This window comes from Oryzias melastigma, linkage group LG14 (genome assembly GCF_002922805.2).
Source record: "Oryzias melastigma strain HK-1 linkage group LG14, ASM292280v2, whole genome shotgun sequence".
Taxonomy (NCBI): Eukaryota; Metazoa; Chordata; class Actinopteri; order Beloniformes; family Adrianichthyidae; genus Oryzias; species Oryzias melastigma.
The window spans coordinates 24864201-24887835 of NC_050525.1; the positions used below are offsets into that span (position 1 = coordinate 24864201).

Sequence of the window (23635 nt, forward strand, 5' to 3'; positions counted from 1 at the left end):
AGCATTTAGCTGAAATAGCAAAACTCCAAAATAGCCTAAAAAACTGAAAAAATCCTAAATTAGTCAATATAGCTAGCATGTAGCCGAACTATTGGCTAAACTCCAAAATAGCCATAAAAAACTTAAATAATGCTACATGCTAGCCAAAATAGCTAGCATGTAGCTGAAATATTAGCTAAACTTTAAAATGGCCTAAAAACTGAAACAATTCCTTAATTAGCCAAAAAGCTAGCATGTAGCTGAACTATTAGCTAGACTCCAAAATAGCCTAAAAAACGGAAAAAGCCTTAATTAGTTAAAACAGCTAGCATGTAGCTGCACTATTAGCTAAACATCACAATAGCTTCAAAACCAAAACAAAACAACCTAATAGCTGAAATATCTGAAAGAGCTGAAGCGCTGTAGACGTCCAAAAAACATACGGAAGACGTAAAGATAATAATAAAGAAATGAAGAAGAACATAAGCACTATTAGAATTAAATAAAATATATTTTATATTCTTTAAAAAGATAGAAGTGTGTTTTTGCTTGTTTTTCCTTTGGATCTGTCTAAGGTGCCATACGTCATTATGAATAAAAAGATCAATCAGAACCAAAGGACTCACTTTCATACCACCAATTCCTAATACCTTGCCCCAAAGCCCTAATTTTTCCAAGAGAAAGTGGAATCAGTTTGACACGATCCATTCCGCCTAAATTAAGGAGTTCGTCAGCAGCAGTTAAACCGCTGTGGGCCATCACACATCTGCCGAAAGGGGATTTACTTCTTCCTATTTACATCTTGGCACCTAGATCATCCTCGTCTTCCCATCTCCGTAGCCGTAGCTCTGATAAACAACACTCGCCTGCCAAGTTTTCCCGCTCTGTTGATTGCAGCTGGGTCTGTCTTGATTTAGGACAAGTGGGACTAATCCTAGGCGATGTGATCTGTCTGTTCGTCTCCAGTTAGCCAGGGAAGGTTAAGTGAGGAGGGTGGAAGAGTCTTTATGTGGCACCGGAACTCAGTCCTCAACAATAAAAACAGATTCAGTTCGATCCAATAGGAATATTTATTTGGGAGTTTGAGAATTTTGTGCTTTGGAAGAGAACACTAAACAAGCAGTACAGCTTAAACCTTTACCACCGAAGCTCCATTATTTGATTTACTGAAAAGTGGCATGAGCTTTTCAAAATCTAATGGAATTATTTTGATCACGTTAACGGTTGAAAAGTTTAAGATTTTGTATTTAGGCGTCAGCGAAAACGCCTCCTGAATTAGCCAAAATAGCTAGCATGTAGCTGAAATATTAACCTAAAAACTGAAACAATCCTAAATTAGCCAAAATAGATAGCATTTAGCTGGAATATTAGCTAAACTCCAAAATAGCCTAAAAACTGAAAATTAGCCAAAACAACTAGCATGCAGCTAAAAAATTAGCTAAACCCGAAAATAGCCTAAAAAACTGCAACAACGCCTAAATTAGCCAAAGCAGCTAGCATGTAGCTGAAATTTAAGCTAAACTCCAAAAAAACCTAAAAACTGAAAATAAAACCTAAATTAGCCAAAGCAGCTAGCATGTAGCTGAAATTTAAGCTAAACTCCAAAACAGCCTAAAAACGGAAACAATGCCTAAATTAGCCAAAATAGCTAGCATGTAGCTGAACTATTAGCTAAACTCCAAAATAGCCTAAAAACTGGAAAAAAATTAAATTAACCAAAAGGTAACATGTAGCTGAAATTTTACCAAAACTCAAAAATAGCCTAAAAAACTGAAATAATGCCTAAATTAGCCAAAGCAGCTAGCATGGAGCTGAAATTTCAGCTAAACTCCAAAATAGCCCAAAAACTGAAACAATCCTAAATCAGCCAAAAATGCTAACATGTAGCTGAAATATTAGCTAAGCTCAAAAATAGCCTAAAAACTGGAAAAAAATAAATTAACCAAAATAGCTAACATGTAGCTGAAGTATTAGCTTAACTCAAAATTAGCCTAAAAAACCTCAATAAAGTTCAAAATAGTCCAAAAAGCTAGCAGAATGTCAGTATAACTTTCAACTTTACTACACTGTGATTCCATATAATATAAGGAGTTAAAGAGTTAAATAAATTGATACAGAAGTGTAATCAGAGAAGATCTGGATCTCTTCCTTCGTGATGCTGCTGTGTGTGACTGCAGGCCGTCCTTACCAGTGTGAATCTGCCGGTGAGCCTCCAGGGATTCCTCCGTCTGGAACTGAGCGCCACACTGGTCACAAACTATGGCCTTCTCCCCAGCTGCACAGCGAGAAACAAAATAAACAATCAAACAGCTTGCACCACATCCGAAAAAGTATTTAAAGATGGAGTAAAAAAATATTTCTGGGCAACACGACACTTTCAATACCACATGAAAGAAAAAAAAAAACAACAAAACTTTGGGTTTGGTAAGAAATTCCTTTGCAAAAAATGATCATATATCTGTGTAGTTGTGTAGCCCAATCAGACAAAAACTGTGTTTCTAACATGTTTTTATGGTATTTTTCTGATAATTGAGGACATATAAAGGAAATGATGCCTAAAATTGGATTTCTGAAAATCAGACTGTATTCTGCTAGCTTTTTTTAGGCTGTTTTGGAGTTTTGCCAACATTTCAGCTACATGCTAGCTATTTTGACTAATTTGGGATTTTTTTCTATTTTTATGCTATTTTAGAGTTTAGCTAGTATTTAAACTACATGCTAGCTGTTTTAGCTAATTTATGTTTTTTTCACTTTTTTAAGGCTATTTTTTAGTTTAGCTAATATTTCAGCTACATGCTAGCTATTTTGGCTGATTTATGATTTTTTCTTCTGGTTTTTTAGACTAATTTGGCATTTAACTAATATTTAGGTGACTGACAGCTTCAGTGTTTTCATCTATTATTTTTTAGCAATTTCAGCTTCAGAATGTTTAGCTATCAATTTCAGCATCTTCAGCTATCAGCTTTAGCATCTTCAGTAGCCAAATTCAGCTTACAGTTTTCACATTAGCATTATTGCAGGTAATGTTGTATATTTAGTTTTTAGTTAGCTGACTTTATATATTCTGATAAAAAAAATGGTCATTGCCTCTAAAATTAATTATAAAAGAATATTTCACAATACTTTGTCCACTAGAGAGCACTGGCATGTTTTCATTTCCAATCTATGAAACATCTCGCACAATGGTGACATGTGCATTTTTTTATGCTATCTCATTTTGTCGTAACGATTGAGAAACTTCAGGCACGCTCTGTCTAAACTGTCAAAAATGCGGCTGGACACGCAGAAGCGATCCGCCGATTCATTTTCCCAAGAGCACGCCGCATTAGAAGGATGTTTATGTGAATGAAACGTGATCATTCCAATCCCTAAGTGTTTACACATGACTATCTCTGTACACAGCACGCCTGCTAATAAACACAAGAGCCTTTTTTTCTTACTCATATGTAATAGCTTCTTAAAAGCCAACAAATTTAGATTCTGAGAAGCTCGTTTTTAGAATTTCATTAGATTCTTTTCAGGGTTTTATGATTATTAAATTGTTGTACCCTCTGATTGAGCGTTTCTGCTGTATAATTTGAAGAGTCAATTCATTCGCCCTCAGACGGGTCAGAGTCACTCCAAATTTCATGAATATGCAAATAAAGGCAGACGGTTTTCTTCTCATTTGATAAATGCAATATATGCAGGTTCACTGCACTGGACTTTTTCTGAGTCCATATTTGGGCAAGTTTGGAAACCAAACGTGATGTTTGACTCCAGTTATAGCAAAAGATTAATTTTTTATTTGGGGGAAAAATGGTTTTCTTCTAAGAAAATGAAATATGAAAAAAATGATGCACTTGAATCGGGAACATTTTGACAAAAACTAGAAATAAAATGCAAAAAAAGACAAAAATGTTGCAAATAACCTGGAAAATTATTAATTTATGCACAATAAATCGTAAATTTATTGTCTGCCTGTGTATCGCAAAAGATGGCGTAAACTGCGATAAACCTTAAATGTAAACACAATGAAACAACTTCACATAGAGTCATATTCGACCAATGGGATGGGCCCCTTCACATTGTTGACCAATCGAATGGAGCCCTTTTATCTTAGATGTCCACCTCCAATGCAGATGAGGGCGGAGTTTAATTTTAAAGTTATTTTGACTTTTATAAAAAAAAAAAAAATGTTGCTGTGAAATAATATTCATCCAAATATCGTAAGTCATATTGTCATTTCAGTATTAATCATTAATATCGCGATTTTTCCTTTTTGTCGAGCAGCTCTACTAATAACCAATAATTAAACCAGATGATTCTATCATATTAGCTGAAAATTTAAAGGAGGGGCCATCTAAAATTAAAGTAAGCATCAAGGAAAAAGAAACATAAATAATTAATAATTTGAAATATTTTTAGTCTTTTTTACACTTTAATGCAATTTTCTCAACAATATTTGACCTTTTTTGGTATAAAATAGCCCAGATTACAGTACTGCCCCCTTTTTCACACTCTTGATTTCTATATTGTGAGGTGTTTGCTTTAATTCCTCCTTTCTGTCTGATTTTTAGATGTGCCTGAGACCGCAATCATAATTGGTAAACATGTAGTATCTGAAGTAGGAAACCATAGATTCTCGTCAGGGAACTCATTTGGTTTTGTGCAGAAATAAAATGCTTCAAACAGCTGCATTTTGCAACATTTTGGACATGAACGGCTCTCATTGCTTTCAGAGCAAATCTGTGGTGGGTCACGAATGATGATTTTTTACAGTGTGGGTGGGGTCAAACTCCTTGCTCCGCCCCATTCCATCCACTAGACGACTCGATCTTGGTTTTTCTCGTCTGAACTGGTCTGGCTTGTAACTTTAAGGCTGGATAGTTTGAATTTGCTGGGTATCGATAATTTCCTGAATGGATTTGATTCGATTTGTTTTTTATTCTTTTGATCCACTCAATTTAATTTTGAGTTTACACATTTAGAAATATTTGTTTAGAAATACATTCTACTATATTCTTTGAATATATTTATATTAATGAGTTACAGTCCACACACAGTAAAATATAGCAATGAAATAATGAAATTGTTAATATCAAGAAGTTATAACATAAATGTTTAGATCATTAACATAAACAATGTAAACATTGTTCTGCCTCTCCTGGAGGGCGTTTCAGTTTGGCCACTAGGTGGAGCTCTTGCTGTAGCAGTTCACTTATTTCAAAAAGAATAAGCACAGAATGAATGCCTGTGAATATAAAGATGTTCATTTAGTCACCAATGTACTGTACGTTTACGTCGACCTAGCATTAGCATTAGCCGTCCTATGGGAAATTCCATTATACGTTAGCATCAAGCTAGTGGACTTAGATTTTGTGCTAGATCGATCTCTATTTTATGTTCTATTAAGGTTAGATCAATTCAAATCGATTATATTTATTAACCGAGCCACAGCTAAAACATATATAATCATGATTTAAAAAAATACAAAAACACTGGAAACGCTTTTAAAATAGCTCAAAAATGGTCAAAGTGGGTCTTTAGACCAAGAAAGTTTTATTACTTTTGGGTTGTTATCTAACTCAGTGTGTGCAGTGGAGTAAAGAAATGTTTTTCTAAACAAGTTCTCTACAATTATTTCAAAAAGTTCCACCTCTTTTGATCCACGCTTGTTCCATTTATTTAAGGAAATAGCTTTTGAGCAATAAGCTATAAAGTCCATGAGCAATAAAGTACAGTAGGAGGGTGACACGCGTACACGGTGAGAGTGTTAAAGGGCATATCAAATCAAACTGGGAAAAGTCATTTTTTTATGGCTTGGCAGTTAAATCTGTGCGTACTACGTGCGCCACACATGAATAAAAGCCTCACAAACACACACGCCGTTTAACATCTGGATATTGTGCTGTTTAACATCTGGATGGTGCGTGTGCCAGTGTGTGGGCGTGCACAGAGCAATCTCTCCTGACCAGACCTTGGTTTTGTTCTTGGCATTGCCTCCCGGGTTACGACACCTCCACAGATAGAAAGGGAACACAATGAAAACAGGAAGCCGATTCTTAAATGACAGAAAAGAAATTCAAGAGGAGATGGATTGTGAGGTTTTGCAACCACAGTGGCATTAGGGAACGGCCTGTACTGTAATAAACCCTCCAAAAGCAGAAACGACACAGACCGTACATGACACAGTGTGCCTGCCAGTACAGTGCTTATGCAACAAGTTATGCAAAAGATGGTACGCTGCACAAGCCAGCGTGACAAGATCATAAGCCTCAGCAATGCAAGCTGGATTAATCTGCAATATAAGATGATATAGTTTCATTTAACAGCTATAAACTGCTTTCAATAGACTCTGCAGCGGCGCAAAGATGTTTTTTAAATTAGCCGCATGTATTCAAGAGGCATCATTTTCAGAGTGAGCGTATGGCACACGAGCGGCAAACGCACAGATGAGCATATGGCCAAATTAGCCCGCGAAAGCATTCACTTAACCTTTAGATGAAAAGACATGTAGTGGAGATGTAGACGGACCCCCACCCCCCACCCCCACCCCCCAGATGAGCCTGATTTGCATTAATCACATAGCACCACTGTTGCGTCTTCAACTTTTGATTCATTGCTGTTTGTAACTGTAATTATTTTTGTCTGCAGCTGCTCGGCCAAACTCCACCGGATTCCTTCCATCCATCGACTGAGACTTATTGATCGGCCTTGCAGAAACCACCTGGGACAGTTTGACAGCAGAAGTGCATTTCATTTCCACTGTAGCCAATCAATTATTATCAATAATCAATGCAAAAAGATATTTTTTTATGACTAGGAAACCACATAACTATGCTTTTTTCAGACATGTGTCATATATAGGCCCAATGCTGTGTACTGTGTGGGGTAAGGTACTTTTAAATAGTAATAGATTACTTTAGTTACTAGATGAAATTTTAATCAGATTACTTTACTCATTCCCGAATTTAAAAAGTAATGCACTACTCATTACTTTCCTTTTTTTCCATACTACTTTGACCAATCTCCAACTCCACATTAGTTTATTATTTTTTTTGTGGTAGCATCTGTTTTATTTAATTTAACAAAGAGTAAATGTCAACTGTTTACACAAATTTTATTAGTCACCTATATTGGTTTCACTGAACCAAAGTGTGAGTTAGTCTAGTAATTGTAATTTAACCAAAATTTTAGCTGTAATTTGTTACATTACTGACAAAAGTAAATAAATTACAGTAATTTGTTACTTTGTAATTCAACAGTAGTTATGTACTCACTGGGTAACATGAGTTTATGGTGTTCTCATTACCTACTGTTGGAAGAAGCTTGGTGCAAAATGTTGAAGTGGTGCAAATTTTTGGTCCAGCTTTTTGTTTTCCTTTTTTTTATGTAACAGCTTAATTCCAAAACATGAAAGGCTTGGTGTCATGTGATCAGTTTTCTAGCAGTTTCCAATAACCAAAAATGATGCTACCCCATATGACCCCATAGAGTCCCTGATGTGTTCAATGTCTGCACATTTTGTATAGTGCTCAAAAATGAACCATATTTTCTACACAATAAGGCGCACCTAAAAACTTTCAATTTTCTCAAAAGTCGACCGTGCGCCTTATATATGGATCAATACTGAGCCGCAACAGGTCTCGTAACAATGGGAAGAAGCAACCGACTCCATTTTTACCTGTAGATGTAGCATGCGGTGCATGCTGGGACATATGACTGTGCATCTAGTTTATGCATAACGCAATAGTGGAGCAGCTTAGTGTCATTTTTAGCCAGAATCGATCAGTTGATGATACAAGCATGAAATTTGGTACAGTTATAGTCTCTGGGTCTAGGTACAGGAAAAAAGTGCTAGCCACACAAAAATCCAATATGGCCGCCATTTTTTTAAGATGGCAGTAAAGTTGGCAGAATATCATAAAAATAGTTTACTTGATGATGTTTCCAATGGTTTTTTGCCCCCAAAATGGACTGCTAATGCCAGGGTGGCAGTGAGGATGAGCTCTTTCTGTCTAAAAAATGCCAGTTAATATCCCTGTAATGTTTAGCAATAAAAACCTCATTTTACCTGATGAAGTACTCATATTTTTTCAATGTAACTCATTACACCAACAACCTTTGGTGGCCATCTTGGAAAATGGCCGCCATTTTGGAATTTAAAGTGGCTAGCACTTTTTTCTTAAAATTTGGTGTCTTAGAAGTACTTCAGCCAAATTTCATGCTTGTATCATAAAATGAAAGATTTTTTGAGTTAGCTGCTCCACTACAACTCCAGCCACTACTGTAGCTTCCATTGCTATTCTATACGCCTTATTATACGGTGCGCCTTATAGTGCACCCGAAAGTCAAAATGCACGTTAACAGACTTTATTAATTGGACGTACCCACTTGACTGCATGCTACAAATCCCAGTGTGTAACATTAGTCTCATAATGACAGACAAGAGTCTTTAACAACTGCGTTTACTCTAAAACTTGCTTGTGACATACTACATGCTAGCCAAATTAGCCACGTTAGCACAATACCTGTTTCCAACCTTGTTAGCAACACGTAAAAAAACTGACTGATTGCTAAAGTAAAACATTACTGTGTACGCAAACTTGTTAGCAACGTAAAAAAAAACCCACCGCTACATCTTAGCCATGTTAGCATTTCCACAATGACACCCAACTCTGTTTGTAACTTAAACAAATAGACTGATAGACACTTGAGATTATGGAGCCCTTTTGTAAGAAGTGCTCAAAAATGTACCTAAAACTCGATGTGTTAACGCGAGCGTTTATAACGTAGAAGCCATAAATGCAGGTTTACAAACTTTTCATTTTGAAGTGGATGCTTGACTGAACGTTAGAAATCCTTGTGTGTAACATTTGTTAAATAAATGAGACAAGCGACCAACTGAAATGCTACATGCTAGCCACATTAGCATCCTCACAATACCTGTTTCCAACCTTGTTAGCAGAATGTAAAAAAAGCAAAACATTACTGTGAGTATGCAACATTGTTAGCAACGTAGAAAAAAATAATACGCACCGCTACATGTTAGCTACGTTAGCATCTTTACAATGACGCCCAACTCTGATTGAATCTTGTAAAAACAAAAAAAACTTTTGACAGAGAGCTTTGTAAATCATTCGTACACCACAATTGATTCATACAAAGCTTAAGAAACGCTTTTTGTAAAAACAAAAAAAAGTATGGAGAACACATTACTTCCAAATGTAGACAAACAAATGTGTCCATGTTCACAATCTGCTGCAACCCTGAAAATCAAAGTTAATTGCAGCAAAGCTTAAATCCTAATTTTAGCTGGAAATTTACACACTTGCAGGATTACCAGAAGCACTGACAGTGAGGCAGAACTATAACCAGTCTTCTGGGAGGCCAAGAGGTGTGCGCTAAATGGGCCACGGATAGGGTTTTAGTGCAGGGCATGCCCCTGCTCGCAGCAGAAGGACATAAATTGTCAGGAAATGCCTGCATGTTTCTTCGCTTCAAGGACAAAAGAGTTGTGTGAGGTCACTGTAGGGTAAAAGGGGGAGGAAAAGAGGGAGCGCAAGAATTCAGGGTGCACGCCGCCGGGCAGCCACCCAGCCAGATGCCCGTCACTCTAGTTAGCCGGCTAAGTGCTAACAGGGGGCCCCTTCGCTTGGAAACAGACTCCGCGAGCCATTTGTGGTGCCAAATTAAAGTGATAAATCTTGAGGACCCCTTTGATCACGAGAGGGCGAACTTGTTAGTTTGGAAAGACGGGGAACTTGGCGTGGTGGACACTCACGCTGTTAAGTGTTATTATGTGTGCTCCACATAATATACACTAACAGGAGCCCAAAGGAGGGGGACTTAAATTTATCTTAGGAAGCCCAAATAACTTCCTGAGGGCATTATAACCAATAAAGCATGATCAATGCTAACAAAAAAGCCCCAAAACGTTGAAGGAATCTCCCAAGAAACTCTTACCCAACCCCCCCCCTCCAGTGGGGAGTCCTGAGTCACAGCCACAGATTTAGCTGACATAATAAAAGCTGCACAACCCAGTTTGTGTGCATGTGTGCTTGGAGGAAGGGGGAGCAGCGTGGCGATCAGGTGCCACATGCCGCAGAAGCTGCTTCCCTTTTCACTTCCCTCTCTGAAATATTGCCCAACTGCTGTTGCAGCGCCCTGTGGCTCAGCGATTTCATAAAGAGCCGTAAAAGAGAAGAAGCCAGCAAGGGCTCGCTGCCAATCAAGCAAACTTTCTACAAAGCGCAGCAGCAAATAGTGGTGCTATGCTTCTGTAAAGTGTAATCTTGATCCGTCTGAACAAGCCAAGCTGAGAGACACTCACTCCCAGCGTGTCGCACTGCTTTTAAAAGCCAGATTATCTTCCGTCTCTGTAAATGTTTCTGTTTTTTTGAGCCCGGCGGTGAGTGCAAGTCAGAAGTGTGTGCTTTAGAAATACTTTGCAATCCCCTCATCGATTTATTTATTTTAAGAACAGTAGGTGAAGGTTTTGAGCTTTGGAATAACAGTCTTCAGTAATTAATTAATTAATAAAAATGTTTTTGCTTTTTTGAAATACATAATTGGTCTGTAAAACCTCAAATTTTCAAACATTTTTTTGTGTGCTGTAAATATGTGAAGGACTAGGACAAAGAGCTAATTTAGATTAGGACCAGTCATGAAATTTAAACCCAATAAAGTTACTAACACCATGACTTAAAGCCTTAGTCAAATGGACCCGTACCTGTGGGTGTTTGGGTTGTTTGGGCCTGTGGAGGGTTGTAGAGAGGAGTGGCTGCACCTTAATAACCTTTTAATACCAGAGTTTTTGCTCCAGTGTATGCATACAAAGCAACACATACTCATTACCCAAGTCGTCACATATTGACGTTTGGTTAAGGAACCGTTCTCGTCAAAAATTGACTTTTTGGGTATACCCAACTCGTCGGTAGTTGACGTGCTTCCTGCTCCAGTTAAATCAGGCCTTCCCAACCACCAGGCCTGGTACCGAGACATGGATCGCACTAGTACCCTAACCTTAACCCGGTACCGCGTCTGATACTGGTGCACATCCAATTCTGCATTTGGAGAAAAAAAATTGTTTTTTCTCTTTCCTCGTATAGTCTGAAAGAAGCGCTCGTTGTTGCTTTCATTTAAATTGCTGAAACATTTACTAGTCTGTAAGGCAGATATTAAGGCAACATTATTTGTAGTGCTGAGAAGGTAAATTGATGATGTGACCCGTCATCTGTCACCAACATTTCGGCTTATTTGGTTCTGTCGGGGGTTAAGCAGTCAGAATCTTGTGATCACGTTCTAGCTTTACTAAAAAGGGACCAGGCAGCATGTAGAAAAAAACGAATTGGGGGTTTTGAATCAGGGCTCAAGGAAATTCGTATTCCCGGCGTTTTGTCCAGACGTGGAACGATCCTTGGTACGCGCCCGGTAATGGCCGCGGTACCGAACGCGGTACTAGCTGTACCAAAAGTGGTACCGGATGCAGAAGGAGAAGCTCAATCTTATACGTCGGGCTTGTCTGAGTTATTCAGAAGTGAATTTAGTGATTTTGAATAATAAGGTACACCTTACTATTTATTTTAGTTCATTCTCTGGGCTTCTGTTTGGTGCAGTGTGATTCACGTGTTGTTCCTCTTTCTCACTACCCTCCAGGGGAGAGGGAGAGATTTCAGATACCAGGTGGATCATCTGTACTCCTGTTCTTGGCCGTGGACCACGAGTCTGGCTCGTCATCTCCCATCTCAGAGTGGGAGTGATTCGTGGTGGATCGTCTGTGCTGCTGTTTTTGTCTGTGGACCACGAGTCTGGCTCGTCATCTCCCATCTCAGAGTGAGAGTGATTCCTGGTGGATCGTCTGTGCTGCTGTTTTTGGTCGAGGACCACGAGTCTGGCTCGTCATCTCCCATCTCAGAGTGGGAGTGATCCCTGGTGGATCGTCTGTGCTGCTGTTTTTGGCTGTGGACCACGAGTCTGGTTCGTCATCTCCCATCTCAGAGTGGGAGTGATTCGTGGTGGATCGTCTGTGCTGCTGTTTTTGGCTGTGGACCACGAGTCTGGCTCGTCATCTCCCATCTCAGAGGGGGAGTGATTCCTGGTTGATCATCTGTGCTCCTGTTCTTGGCCGTGGACCACGAGTCTGGCTCGTCATCTCCCATCTCAGAGGGGGAGTGATTCCTGGTGGATCGTCTGTGCTGCTGTTCTTGGCCGTGGACCACGAGTCTGGCTCGTCATCTCCCATCTCAAAGTGAGAGTGATTCCTGGTCCAACCAGTTATTGTTTATATTTTATGACTGACCTTCTGCTTCTGTACAATTACCGGTATGAAGCCCAATGAGGCATTTTTGTGATATTGGGCAATATTAATAAATAGAATTGAATATTTTATCCTTATTTTTTGGCTTTTAAGATAAAATGTCCATATTTTGCTAAATACATTTCTCCCAAAGCTGCACCTTATAGAAGATCTATTTCGTCTTTATTGTGCATTTTTGTGGCTGCAGCGACCTATACCCCAGAGGGACTTTTAAGGTGGAAAATAGGGTAATCCTGTGCTGCAGTCACGAGACATGGCCTCCAGTTTAAGGCCATTTTACAATCAGGTCATTCATATTTCTGTTTCTCCTCTGTTCTCCGGTGTTGAGGCTCCACCAGTAATGTGATTACTGTTGAGGCCGGTTCAATCTAACCACGTCCACAGCATTATTCAGGAGTGTTTTACTTAAACCTTACAGCCCCCCCACCACCAGCAGCAGCAGCAGCATTTCACCACGAGGACGTGAGGAGGATTGTGGATTAGCCTCACAGGGAAGTGATGGCGCACTCCCTTGCCTGTAATTTGCCCTGACATACAGTACTAAGTGCTTGTTCTCCAATTTCCCTAAGTAATGTGTTGATGGCGCTGCTTGTTATTACGCTCATTCCAACGCGAGTGGCAAATGAAAACCGGGGTGGGGTGATGATGGGGAGACAAAGAGCGAGAGAAAAACACCCTCAACACCCATGTGGGTATTTGGGGGGGTGGTGATGAGTGCATGGGGTGCAGGAACACACCAGACGTCACAAGACTCATCCAGATTGGAGATGTGATCTCATAATGCCGCCATTCAGAGGCTGGGCTCATTCAGAGGAATATGTCAGAGGCACAGAGAGGCCTTGTTTGTTTGGGCCGACAGAGCCGCTTCTCTTGTAGAAGACCTCATATTTCTGGTCGCCGAAGGCCCGTGCGCGGACGTTTACTGTCATCTTAGCCTATTTTTGTTCAAAGGTGATGCATCCAGTACATGATTACGCTTTAACAGATGCCCTCCATTGGGATCGCAGTTTAAAGAGAATCTTTCATCAAAGCCAGTCGCAGAATAAAACATAAGAGTTGCAGATTTTTTTTTGTCCTAACACACAAAATCTAGGCCACCGTGTCAGGATGGGAATTAAACATCATCCTCCGGAGGAGATAAAGGCAATACTGCGCCTACAACGGATGGCCGATTTGTATTTATTTCTTTTTTTGCATAACATGCAGATATTTCCCTAGTTTAACATGTTGCTGACAGTGAGCAAGCAGAATTAAAGATGCCGAGACAGGACTGAAAAAGCAGTTTTTCCAGGAAGTCATGCAAAGCCCTTCTGTTTCCTGTAGCCCAGTCATGATAATAAACTGTCACCAGGTCTCACTCGCTCATTAAATGCTGAGATATGAACTCACACAAGATATTTAAGCTATTTTTATTGAAGAATGATTTAACAAAGACGGAATAATAGAGCCTGATGTATAATGACAAATGTTGCTTTCTTACATATAAGCTGCTAAAAAAACTTATTGAAAAATAATTGCATTTTATAGATGGCAGCTATTAATAAAGATTCATCAGATTTGGTAAAAAAAGAAAAATAAATATGTGTGAAATAAACATGAGAACACTTTTCCTTGAAGATAATAGTGTGTTGGACCAATATATTGGTAAAAATTAAAACGATTTTTTCACATTTTGAAAAAAAAAAAGGAATAAACACAAACAGATGCAATTATTTTAACCAGCAGGAAATAAATTGAAAACCAGAGCGACAAAGTAAACACTTGAATTATGAAAAATGTCTGTTGAATTTTTGTCGTGCTTTCAAAGCAAAGAAAAATTGACAATAATGATCAGAAAATCAACATTTATTTTATTTAGGAGTTCATTAAAGACTCATGTACGATTGTACTATTCAAAAAAAGATTCAGGATCATATTAAATTATAAATTTCACATTTTTTCACTCTTAAATTGCACAACAGATTGGGTTTATGCAGGGTGATCTGTATGCACAGACATTTCCCCAACAAGTGTCTGATTGGCCGGTCCCAGTATCAGAGGCTAAATGGGAAATTAAAACTTAAGGCAGAATTAAAACATTTCAATGTGACTTTAACAGTCCAAACAGAGGAGAAAGGGCGAACGGGGGAAGACAGAACGGTGCGGTGAAGGGAAGGAGGCAGACAAGCGGAGTCACCAACAAAAACAGAACCCGGCTGTTCACTGAGCCTACATAAATGGCTTATGTAAGAAAGTACTCCCAGCATAAAAAAAACCCAGCAAAAATCCATGAACTCTCACAGTCACACACCCTCCTCCTTTTGCTCCCTTGCCCAGGCTGATTTGGCCATTTTTTAACCAAATCCTTTAAGAACCACTCCACTTTCTAACATGTTCTTGTGGGAATTTTCTCATGAAGGAGGACATATATGTAAAATAAAATAAAGATGCAAAAACATGCAGTTGGAAAAAGCCACAAGCTTCCTGCTCCGCTCCATCCACTTGCAGACAAAATGATACATTTCCTTTTCCTCGTCTGAGCTAGCATGGGGCTCCAAACTGTACGGCCGGATGTGTTAGGTTGAGGTTGTGAGGGGCTGTAAGCTAGTGGGAGAGAATGTAAACAAAGGGGAAGGCTTACACCACACAAACAATCCCGCCCACAACTCAACTTCTAATTAACCAATGCCGCCCTGCAGAAACTATGTCAAGTTTTCTGATTTTTGGCTAAAAACCCCATAATCATAATTAAAAGACCACTGAGAAATGTTACAATAGATCAAAAGATGATCCAAGTGGTAGTTTAAAAATATTTTGCGTCTGTTTTAGATATATAATAGAATTTAAAGAATTAATCACAAACCTGGGGGAAATTAATGGCGATTAATGATGTTTTTTTTCTTTTAGTAACACTATTTGCCGACCACTATTTATCTTAGAATAATCATAAAATGAAATCCCACACAAAACCGCACATTTAAAACGCCTAATATCAATTAGTGCTGTCAATCGATCATCAGATTAATCATGTTTTAATGAGTTAAATTTAATTTATGCGACAATATTTATTTTTGCCAAAATTAGTGAGGTTATTAACCTAAAAATATTACCCCGTTTCTACTAAGAAGAACCAAGCAGTTGTATGCCTACACTTTTTTAATTTGTTGAGACACACAGAGAGAAGTGTGTGTGTGTTGTTGTGGTTTTATGTTTATTTTCGTCTCGACAGTTTGTTTAAATATAAAAACATGGTCGCATTTGTCAATGTCATATTGTACAAAATTTGTTATATTTTGCAAATAAACTGAATTTTCTCATATATCTTGAAATAACTTCCTGTCAGAATTAATACGGTTTGTACACAAAGTAGACCAGACGCAAAGACGATCCGCTGAATGACGCGAGCCTTCCGCGGAGGACCGGAGCGCTCCACGTCTGGTATGAACCACATGATAGGTTAACAAGGGCGCCGAATGGGAGGGGCAACTGTCCCGCGGAAGTCCGCGGGGGTCCGCGGTGCACCGCGCCTGGTATGAACAACATTATAGGTTAGCAAGGGCGCCGAATGGAAGAGGCAACTGTCCCGCGGACCTCCGCAGACCTCCGCGGCGCTCCGCGTCTGGTATGAAGCACATTATAGGTTAACAAGGGCGCCGAATGGAAGTGCCTCCGTTCCGTGGAGGTCCACGGCGCTCCGCGTCTGGTATGAACCACATTATAGGTTAACAAGGGCGCCGAATGGAAGCGGCCTCCGTTCCACAGCGATTCCTCGTCCGGTGTGAATAAGGCATAAATTGGTGATGCAAAATAAAGGACAGTTTCTTCGCGAGGTGTAATTAATTTGCCTTAATAAATATAAATGCGTCAATTCTTTTTAGCATTGACAGTCCTAATTTATAACTTTCATATTCACCACAAAACTAAAGTTACGGCTAAAGGGACACTTATTTTGAAAAAACAGACCCTAATCGTAGCACCTAGGAGTCAATCTGGTTCACGTACCCAAAAAGCAAAAACACACGCCGCAGCGCACCGTCAGAACAATGAGTACAGACACCACACGCTCCCCTATCGTCTTCCTCCGCTCTCCTGTGCTCTACCTTCACCGCTGTAACGAGCTCTGCTGTACAGTTTTATTTACACCAGCCTCTTATCAGCGCTACAGCAGTACACAGGCTGCCAATTGGAGAGGGCAGGCCACGGTACTGCCTGTACCCTGGTGTGGAGTAGGTGTATGCTGCTTGTGCTCCCAGCACATTTTTATCAAGGCTGAGGAGAGTCTGGGCCAGCGCCAGGCCGGGTCTTAAAATAATAAAACACACTCACAGGATGGATGACTTTGAAATAAGGCGTCGCTGACACCATTTGACACAGGTCTTGGAACGCATGTGTAACTTACAGGGATTTGTATTCAAGGATGCAAAGAGGAGTAATCCCTCTTAAATCTTTTCGACAACCATTTAGTTGTACAGACACACGGTTTAGGCTGTACGTTTTTAGAGGAGATAAATTATAAATATAAATTCCTGAAAGAATGAGCGGCACACACGCAGCTGGTGATTCCACCCTCAACGTTCATCCCAGAATAGTCTGACGGTTTGCTGAAATGTGGAGACATTTTACCTCTTTGAAGCATTCCACTGATCCCACAGAAGGAATTACACTCATAATAAGAAAGGACTTAGGTGTGAAAGAAATAATCAATTATGCCAGTCTTTAGTTTTTGAATGGGGATTTTAACACATTTCATCAACTTCTTCTTCCCCTTTCGCCCTTCTAACAGTTAAACACAAGTATAGCTATTTGTTTAGTTTTATAAAGAGTCCCAGATTTCAATTGTACTTTTTACATAAGATTGTATTGTATTATGTCTATTGTTAATGTATCAATTTTATATGGCACTGTCATGACACAAATAAGCTGGTTCGGTTGCAGAGAAAAGCGGCTCTGCACCGTGAAAACATCAATAACGTAAAATGCTGCCAAAAGATTGTCAGGAGTCAGAGCTCTGTCTTCCCTTCTGTCTACAGAGTACTAAAGGCACTACAGCTCCCAGCAGCCCCAACGCACATGCCGCTCACCTGACTCTCATTTTGGACTGCACAGTCTCACTCAGTGTGAAGTATTGTTTGTGCCACTCTGCCTGCATTACTGAGCGTTTCTATCTGGACCCAAAGCTTGATCTCTGATGCTCCCATGTTCGTGTTTGACCATCACCTGATTTAAATTTATGGACTGATACCTGTCATCCTAATACACCTGCTGAGCGTGGAACCAGTTGTTGCCCGTTTGTGACAAAGAGGTTTTTATCAATTCCAGATAGAAGGTTAAGCACTTGCGTTGTATGCTAATCTTTCATTTGCTTAGTAGCATAAATGAGTAAAATTAAAAAACCCAAGCCACAAGATTTTTGGTCACAATTAAAAAGTTATTTCAGTTCGTCAAACAGCAAGATAATAATGTCACAAATAACAAACTCATCTAGTCGTGATAGCATCCCATTTGCCAGTGGATTAAATAATAATGACCGGAGGAACTGGAATGGGACAGGATGAGGCAGTGGAAATCGAGGGAGCATTCCTTGGAGGAGTACAGGAAACAGTAAACTAAACAAAAACAGAGGAAGAAAACACTGTTGTACACAGATGATACTGTAGCAGCTATAAAACATGCAGAGAGCCGCCTAATATCAGCAACTCACACAGGCAGGAATGACTTTATAGTGTGGGCAAACACGGCGATATAGATAAGAGAAGATAAACTCCTATGGAAGGTGGATGGGCGGGAGGGAGGATTGGACAAGCCATCAAAAGCTCCAAAACATGTTTGCTCCCGATGATATTGTTATCAACGGAAGGGAAAAAAAGAAATCAAAGGAGGACGAGGAAGAGGGAGGGAGAGAAAAAGGAGGAAGCAGATGAAGACAGAGAATATTCAGGTCGCATTTGACAGCTTTACGGTCTGTTGCGCCGAATGCGATGTCTGGGGACGTGGCAAAGCAGACAAATATTGACTTGCAGAGCATTCACATGTGCACACATAGGCCCACTCTGACACACACACACAAGACACTCCCACGTGAAGCCTCTAAATTCAGCCACGGTTGAAATGGATGAGCTCACATTGCAACATCATTCACCCTTGTTTCTTTGCCCAGCTCAACCTCTTAATCCATTTTGCCTTCAAACCAATTTGTTTGTCCAATAGGTCACAGACAGTTTCCTGCCCTCACTGTTCCCTTCTTCGTTTCAACTGTTTGTTTCTCCCTCCTCATTCGCTTTACTTTCCCTGAATGACGCAGCCATTTCCAGAGCTTTTGCCCCCTGGGAGATGGAGGGCATCTCGGTCCATGCAGTCATTTGGCCGGCCCCTTCTTCTCCTGCCACGAGAATTCTCTTTACACACTGCAAAAACTGGTTCTTCAGAAAGTGAGAGGATGCTCGTTTCAGGAAAAGGTGTCTTATCAAGAAATTTAGTGTTGGTTTGAAAAAAGAAACACATCTTACTGAGTAGAATTTTTCTTAAACGAAGATTATTTTTTTGCTTATTATTGAAAGAAAATATGCTATTGGGGAGTAGAGAATTTTTGACTTATTTCTAAGTTTTTGAAGGGCAATTCTTTACTTAAAGCTGTCAAAACACAAGGAATTTTAAAGATATTTTATGTTTTCAATTAGTATTCCAATGGAAAGTTACATTTCTACTAACATATTCATAAAAATCTATTTTTAAATCCTGCTTTGTAGTTAATCATCTTTTGATATAAAGGGTAACTAAACACTAAATAGTGTTACCAGAGTTATTTTAATAATTTTTTTATTGAAAAAAAAAATCTACATACATCCCTATGATACTTACTTTACATTAATGACTCTGGTGTAAGTCCTACATTATTGAAAAGTTTAAGTTCGTTATGCTCTGTGGCTCCATTACAAAAGCCCCGCCCATCTTTGAATCTGTAACGTGTTAGCTTTAGCATGGCTCGTAGGTGTCTTTGGTCATCAACAATCTATTGGCTTCCACAACTTTCCAGTGGACTTGGAAGTTAGACAACAGTGGTCAAGTGTAACTGGAATTGAATCCAGGAAACTTCATCCTGGTGATGTGATTCGGAATGAAAGTTTCACTCTTGGATTGTTAGCTTAATATGTTAGCCTTCATTAGCTCGCGATACCACCGAGACATGAAAAACTTCCACAGAAAGTTCTGTGGTGAAACTGGCCTCACTTTGCTTGGCACCACTCTCCATATTGAAGACTGTAAGCTAGCTGAAGCTAACCTCACTGTCAATCATTAATCCAAACCACACCTCCCCCAATCAGCCCGCCCCCTTTTTTTCTTTTTTGCATTTTTCAAACCGGGGCTAAGAGTGGAGTCAGTCTCCAACTACTACCCTTCAAATATTTCACTTTTACCTTTATACTATACAATGCAAGGGGGAGGGGCTTCAGAAGGGTGGCAAATGAAAACATCATATTTTAATCAAATTTTATTTTATTTTTAGTTTGTTATAGAAGCTTTTTTATTAATTATTTCTTAATCTTTGTCATTAATGATACAAATATTGGTTCAAAAATTGGGGGGGAAAGCTTTTTACTGCCCCCCTTGTCCCTCCTTGTAGCTCCGCCCCTGCTATTTCTGTAGATCTGGCAACTGTTGTTGGTGTTTAATCTAGAAAAACAGTGTCAAAAAGGCTTAACTTGACAAATATTAGAGGAATTATCAGGACGTTTTGTTCATACAGACGTGGTTTTCAGGATACAAATTCTATAAAATGTTGTAAACCTTTCAATGTCTCACCAGTGCTTGGTGGTTTTGAGCTAAAATGTCACAGGAGCTGGTCTTAAGCATAAAGTTTACGTTTGTGTGAATAGCTTTTGTTTGCAACGCCCCGTGGTCTGACATAAATCTGTCCGGCAGCGTCGTATACCTTTGTCTGTAAAGTAAGATGGCAGAGTGCTGGAGGTAATGGGGGAAATAAAGAAAGATCCAGGTTGTAAAAACCTGTAATTTTCTCAAGTTAGAGAGCGCGCACACAAGCTTCTTTGCCCCATTGCTGTCCAGTAATGGCAATTACCGTGCACTGCCAGAGACGGATCCATTTTTTTCAAAATCTCTATATAGGTCTCATCCCAGACTTTCCCCAGAGGTGAAATGTGCCACATGTTTTACACTTTTCTTTCAAAACCCCTTGATTTAAAAAGAAGAAGGTATAAAATGAGGTTTTGATCAGGATCCCTGGGCTCCTACGGGCTTCAGACGCAAGGATCTTAGGTGGATTATGTTTGTTTGTGTGTTGGTACAAGATTGAGCGTGAAAAAGAGCAAGACAGGATGTAGGAGACATTGAGGAACCACCTGGGGCTCTCCTGGTGTGAGGAGACAGGAGGTCTGGACAAAAGGAGACGAGTTAAGCCGACCATTTCCTTTCTACATCAGGACCTGGTAGCACCACATCCTGGTTTGATAGCGTTTGGTTGGTGAAATTCGAAGTTTTGCAAAAACCCTTTTGAAGATCAAAGCGTTTTCAGTTTTCTTTTAGCTATGATTACGCTGTTTTTAGCAGTTTTTCTGCAGAGCTTTTATGAGAAATTTGAATCTGAGTTGCGGGTAGAACCGTTGGCGAGGTGGAACCCCGCCCCCTTTATCCTCCCTGATGAACTCGCTCGCCAAGCGTATGTCCTACGTCACAAATATTGTTCTTTTCTTACAGAGTTCTTTTGACTGCTCTTGTTTCAAAACAATTTTGATAAATAATTACTCAGAAATAAAATTTTTATCAGAATATTCTTGTCCTCTAACATCAGAAAAATGCTACAAGAACATGTTAAAAACCAAAATTTTATTGGATCATGCAAACATAAAGGCAGTGAACTATCTTTAGAAACACAACTCAAGGTTAAGGTTGCAAAAAGAAATACAACTGATGCAACAAAACTCCACGATAGGAGATAGTTGATCTGAAAGAAACGCCAAAAGATGCAAAAAAAAAAAAAAAAAGTTTTTGTGTTTGTTGATCCGAAATTTTCTTTCTCAAAAGGATTTCGGTTGAGTTTAGATATAGTATTTCAGGAAATTCAGTATTAAATATTGTCTGTATGAATATAAGTATTTATGCGACTGAAGGTGGAACATTAACAGGAACAATGTCAAACGTTTTGAGCGTTGGCCATCAGGCTCCACCTACTTTTATCAAGGCATCTGAAAAAATAAAGATTAGCAAAAAAATTAAAAGTAGCAGAGCAAGAATGGTTATTCGGACAATGGAATTTTGGCTTCTTGGAGCCAGTGGGTGAATCGCCCAGGGGGAGGAGTCACTCAGTCCAGTTCTCATATACAGTCGAGGGTTGGGCCTCAAACTGATGGTAAGAAGTATCAGCACAGAAACATTGAAAATGTTTTTTCTTCATTCAAAAAGAGGAACTAAAATAAGTTTTTAACAGACTTGGGAAAGTTTTCATTCAGCCTGACGAAACATCAAAGAACTGTAAAACGGAGCCGCGGATCCCTGACCTAAAAATAAACGTAGAGGATTAAAGTTCTAATTACAGATCATGCAGGACACAAATACAGCCGAGCTGATTTGGAAACCAGCATTCCTTTGCTACTGCTGGGTAAACAGTCAGATGATACGATGGAAAGTCAACAGTTGTGAAACATTTCCACCTTCTCAATAACCATAATGGTTATCACAAGTGTATGTTGAGGTCACAGCTCTGAGCTAAGTTCAAGGTCAACCTACACAACTACTAACCTAAGTGGAGCGTAAAGTTAATGTGTAATCAGCTTTTTTCCCTTCCAGAAAAACAAAATATGAGAGGGCCATTAAAGCAAAACTCCATGTGTCCTTTGATTATGCATTCCCATGCACCAGCGTTAGACTGACAGGAGCTGTTTCAGATAAGACTGTTAAGCAAACTTGAGGTCACAGTACTTTTATCTTCCAAATGCGCCGTCAGAAGCTGCTGCTGCTGCAACATTTGTAAATTCTTAACCTTTCGTCTGTGAACCCTTTCTGAATTCTCCTCCGGGAACTCAATTCAGAGTTGTTTTTTCCCGTCTGCATCTGGGAAGTGATCCAACTGCATTTCAACTTCCTAATCCTTCAAACGAGCTGCAAGACAATTCAACATTAAAGAAAATAAAATCCAGCTTGTGAACACCTAGATGTGCCAAACAATAATATTTGCTAAAAACTATGTGCATTCATTTACATCAACCCATCCTGAATATGAATATTGCCGTGTTTTTATATCCCCTCTGCTATCACTGACCCATTTTTTTTAATTGAAGTGTTAATAAAGTTTGCTCTGATCCTGCACACGATAGGCCACAGCTTAGAGGAAATTAATACATTGCTGCATTATATATTTGCTTGAAGGATATATTTATTAATTTCCTTCCAAATAGTTTTAATTAAAGCAAATTAATTTAGTTTTTCATTTCATTGAGATCAGAGATGTTGGTCAAGTTGGTTTAATCTAAAGACTGTGGCACAGTAAAAAGAAGGCTTTAATACGAAAACGGAATAATGACGCTTCGATATTTTAATTAAAAAACTACTTTTAGTAGCATTTGTTTAATACATACAATATTAAAAGATCACCATTTTTTTTTTTAATTCCATTGTGCCTAATTAATGATAGCATCATTTTACTTTAGTTTTAATTCCTTATTTCTAATAATTATTAGTATAATATTTAGGATTTTATTCCTAATTTATACATTTGACTATTTTAGAAGGTGCAATTTAAAGACTTAAGAGATGTCAACACATTCTTGGACTTCAAACGCCGTCCAGTATCGGAGCATAAAGCTTCTATTATTGTGTTTCATTTTCCATTCATATGCATATGAAATCTCGCGGACAGAGTTTGATCAGAACGGCCCATCTGTCATCCACGGACTAAAAGCCGTTTTCTCCGTAGCAGGAACAAAAGCACAAACCTGAGACCCTGACCAGCAGTTGAACCCGTACCCCCTGCGACCACAATGCACTGCTGCACAGCCAGCTGCTGGCAATCCGGCAATTGAAATCCTCTTTACAGTGCTGTAAATGCATTTATAGTTCAAGAGGGGACGGGCAAGATTGAGGCAGAAAAACTTGGAGGTTTTAGAAATTTCGCCAAGGTTTGAAGAGGTGGCACAAAGTAGGGACAAAAAATAAAAAAAATCAACCTCTTGTCCTCACATTTTTACTACCTTCTGAACCAACGACGGAAAATTACAGGGTGCCAGAGAGCTGGGACTTTTACTAGATTTACCGAAACCGCAGAGTTTCTGCTTATTAAAAACCTCCGAGACATTCCATGTTTGCACACGATTTTAAAAACTATTCATCTTTTAATCTATTTTAAGTGGTTTTTAGTTACAGTTG

General features: G+C 39.2%; 1 protein-coding gene across 1 annotated transcript in view; it reads right to left on the bottom strand.

Annotated features, from left to right (window-relative positions):
* The window catches only part of zbtb16a (zinc finger and BTB domain containing 16a), a 193728-nt gene that overhangs the window by 69556 nt on the left and 100537 nt on the right, over positions 1-23635 (bottom strand). The window contains exon 4 of the mRNA XM_024266366.2: positions 2168-2254. Coding sequence (XP_024122134.1) covers positions 2168-2254 — 87 coding nt within the window. The remainder of the gene's footprint in view (positions 1-2167; positions 2255-23635) is intronic.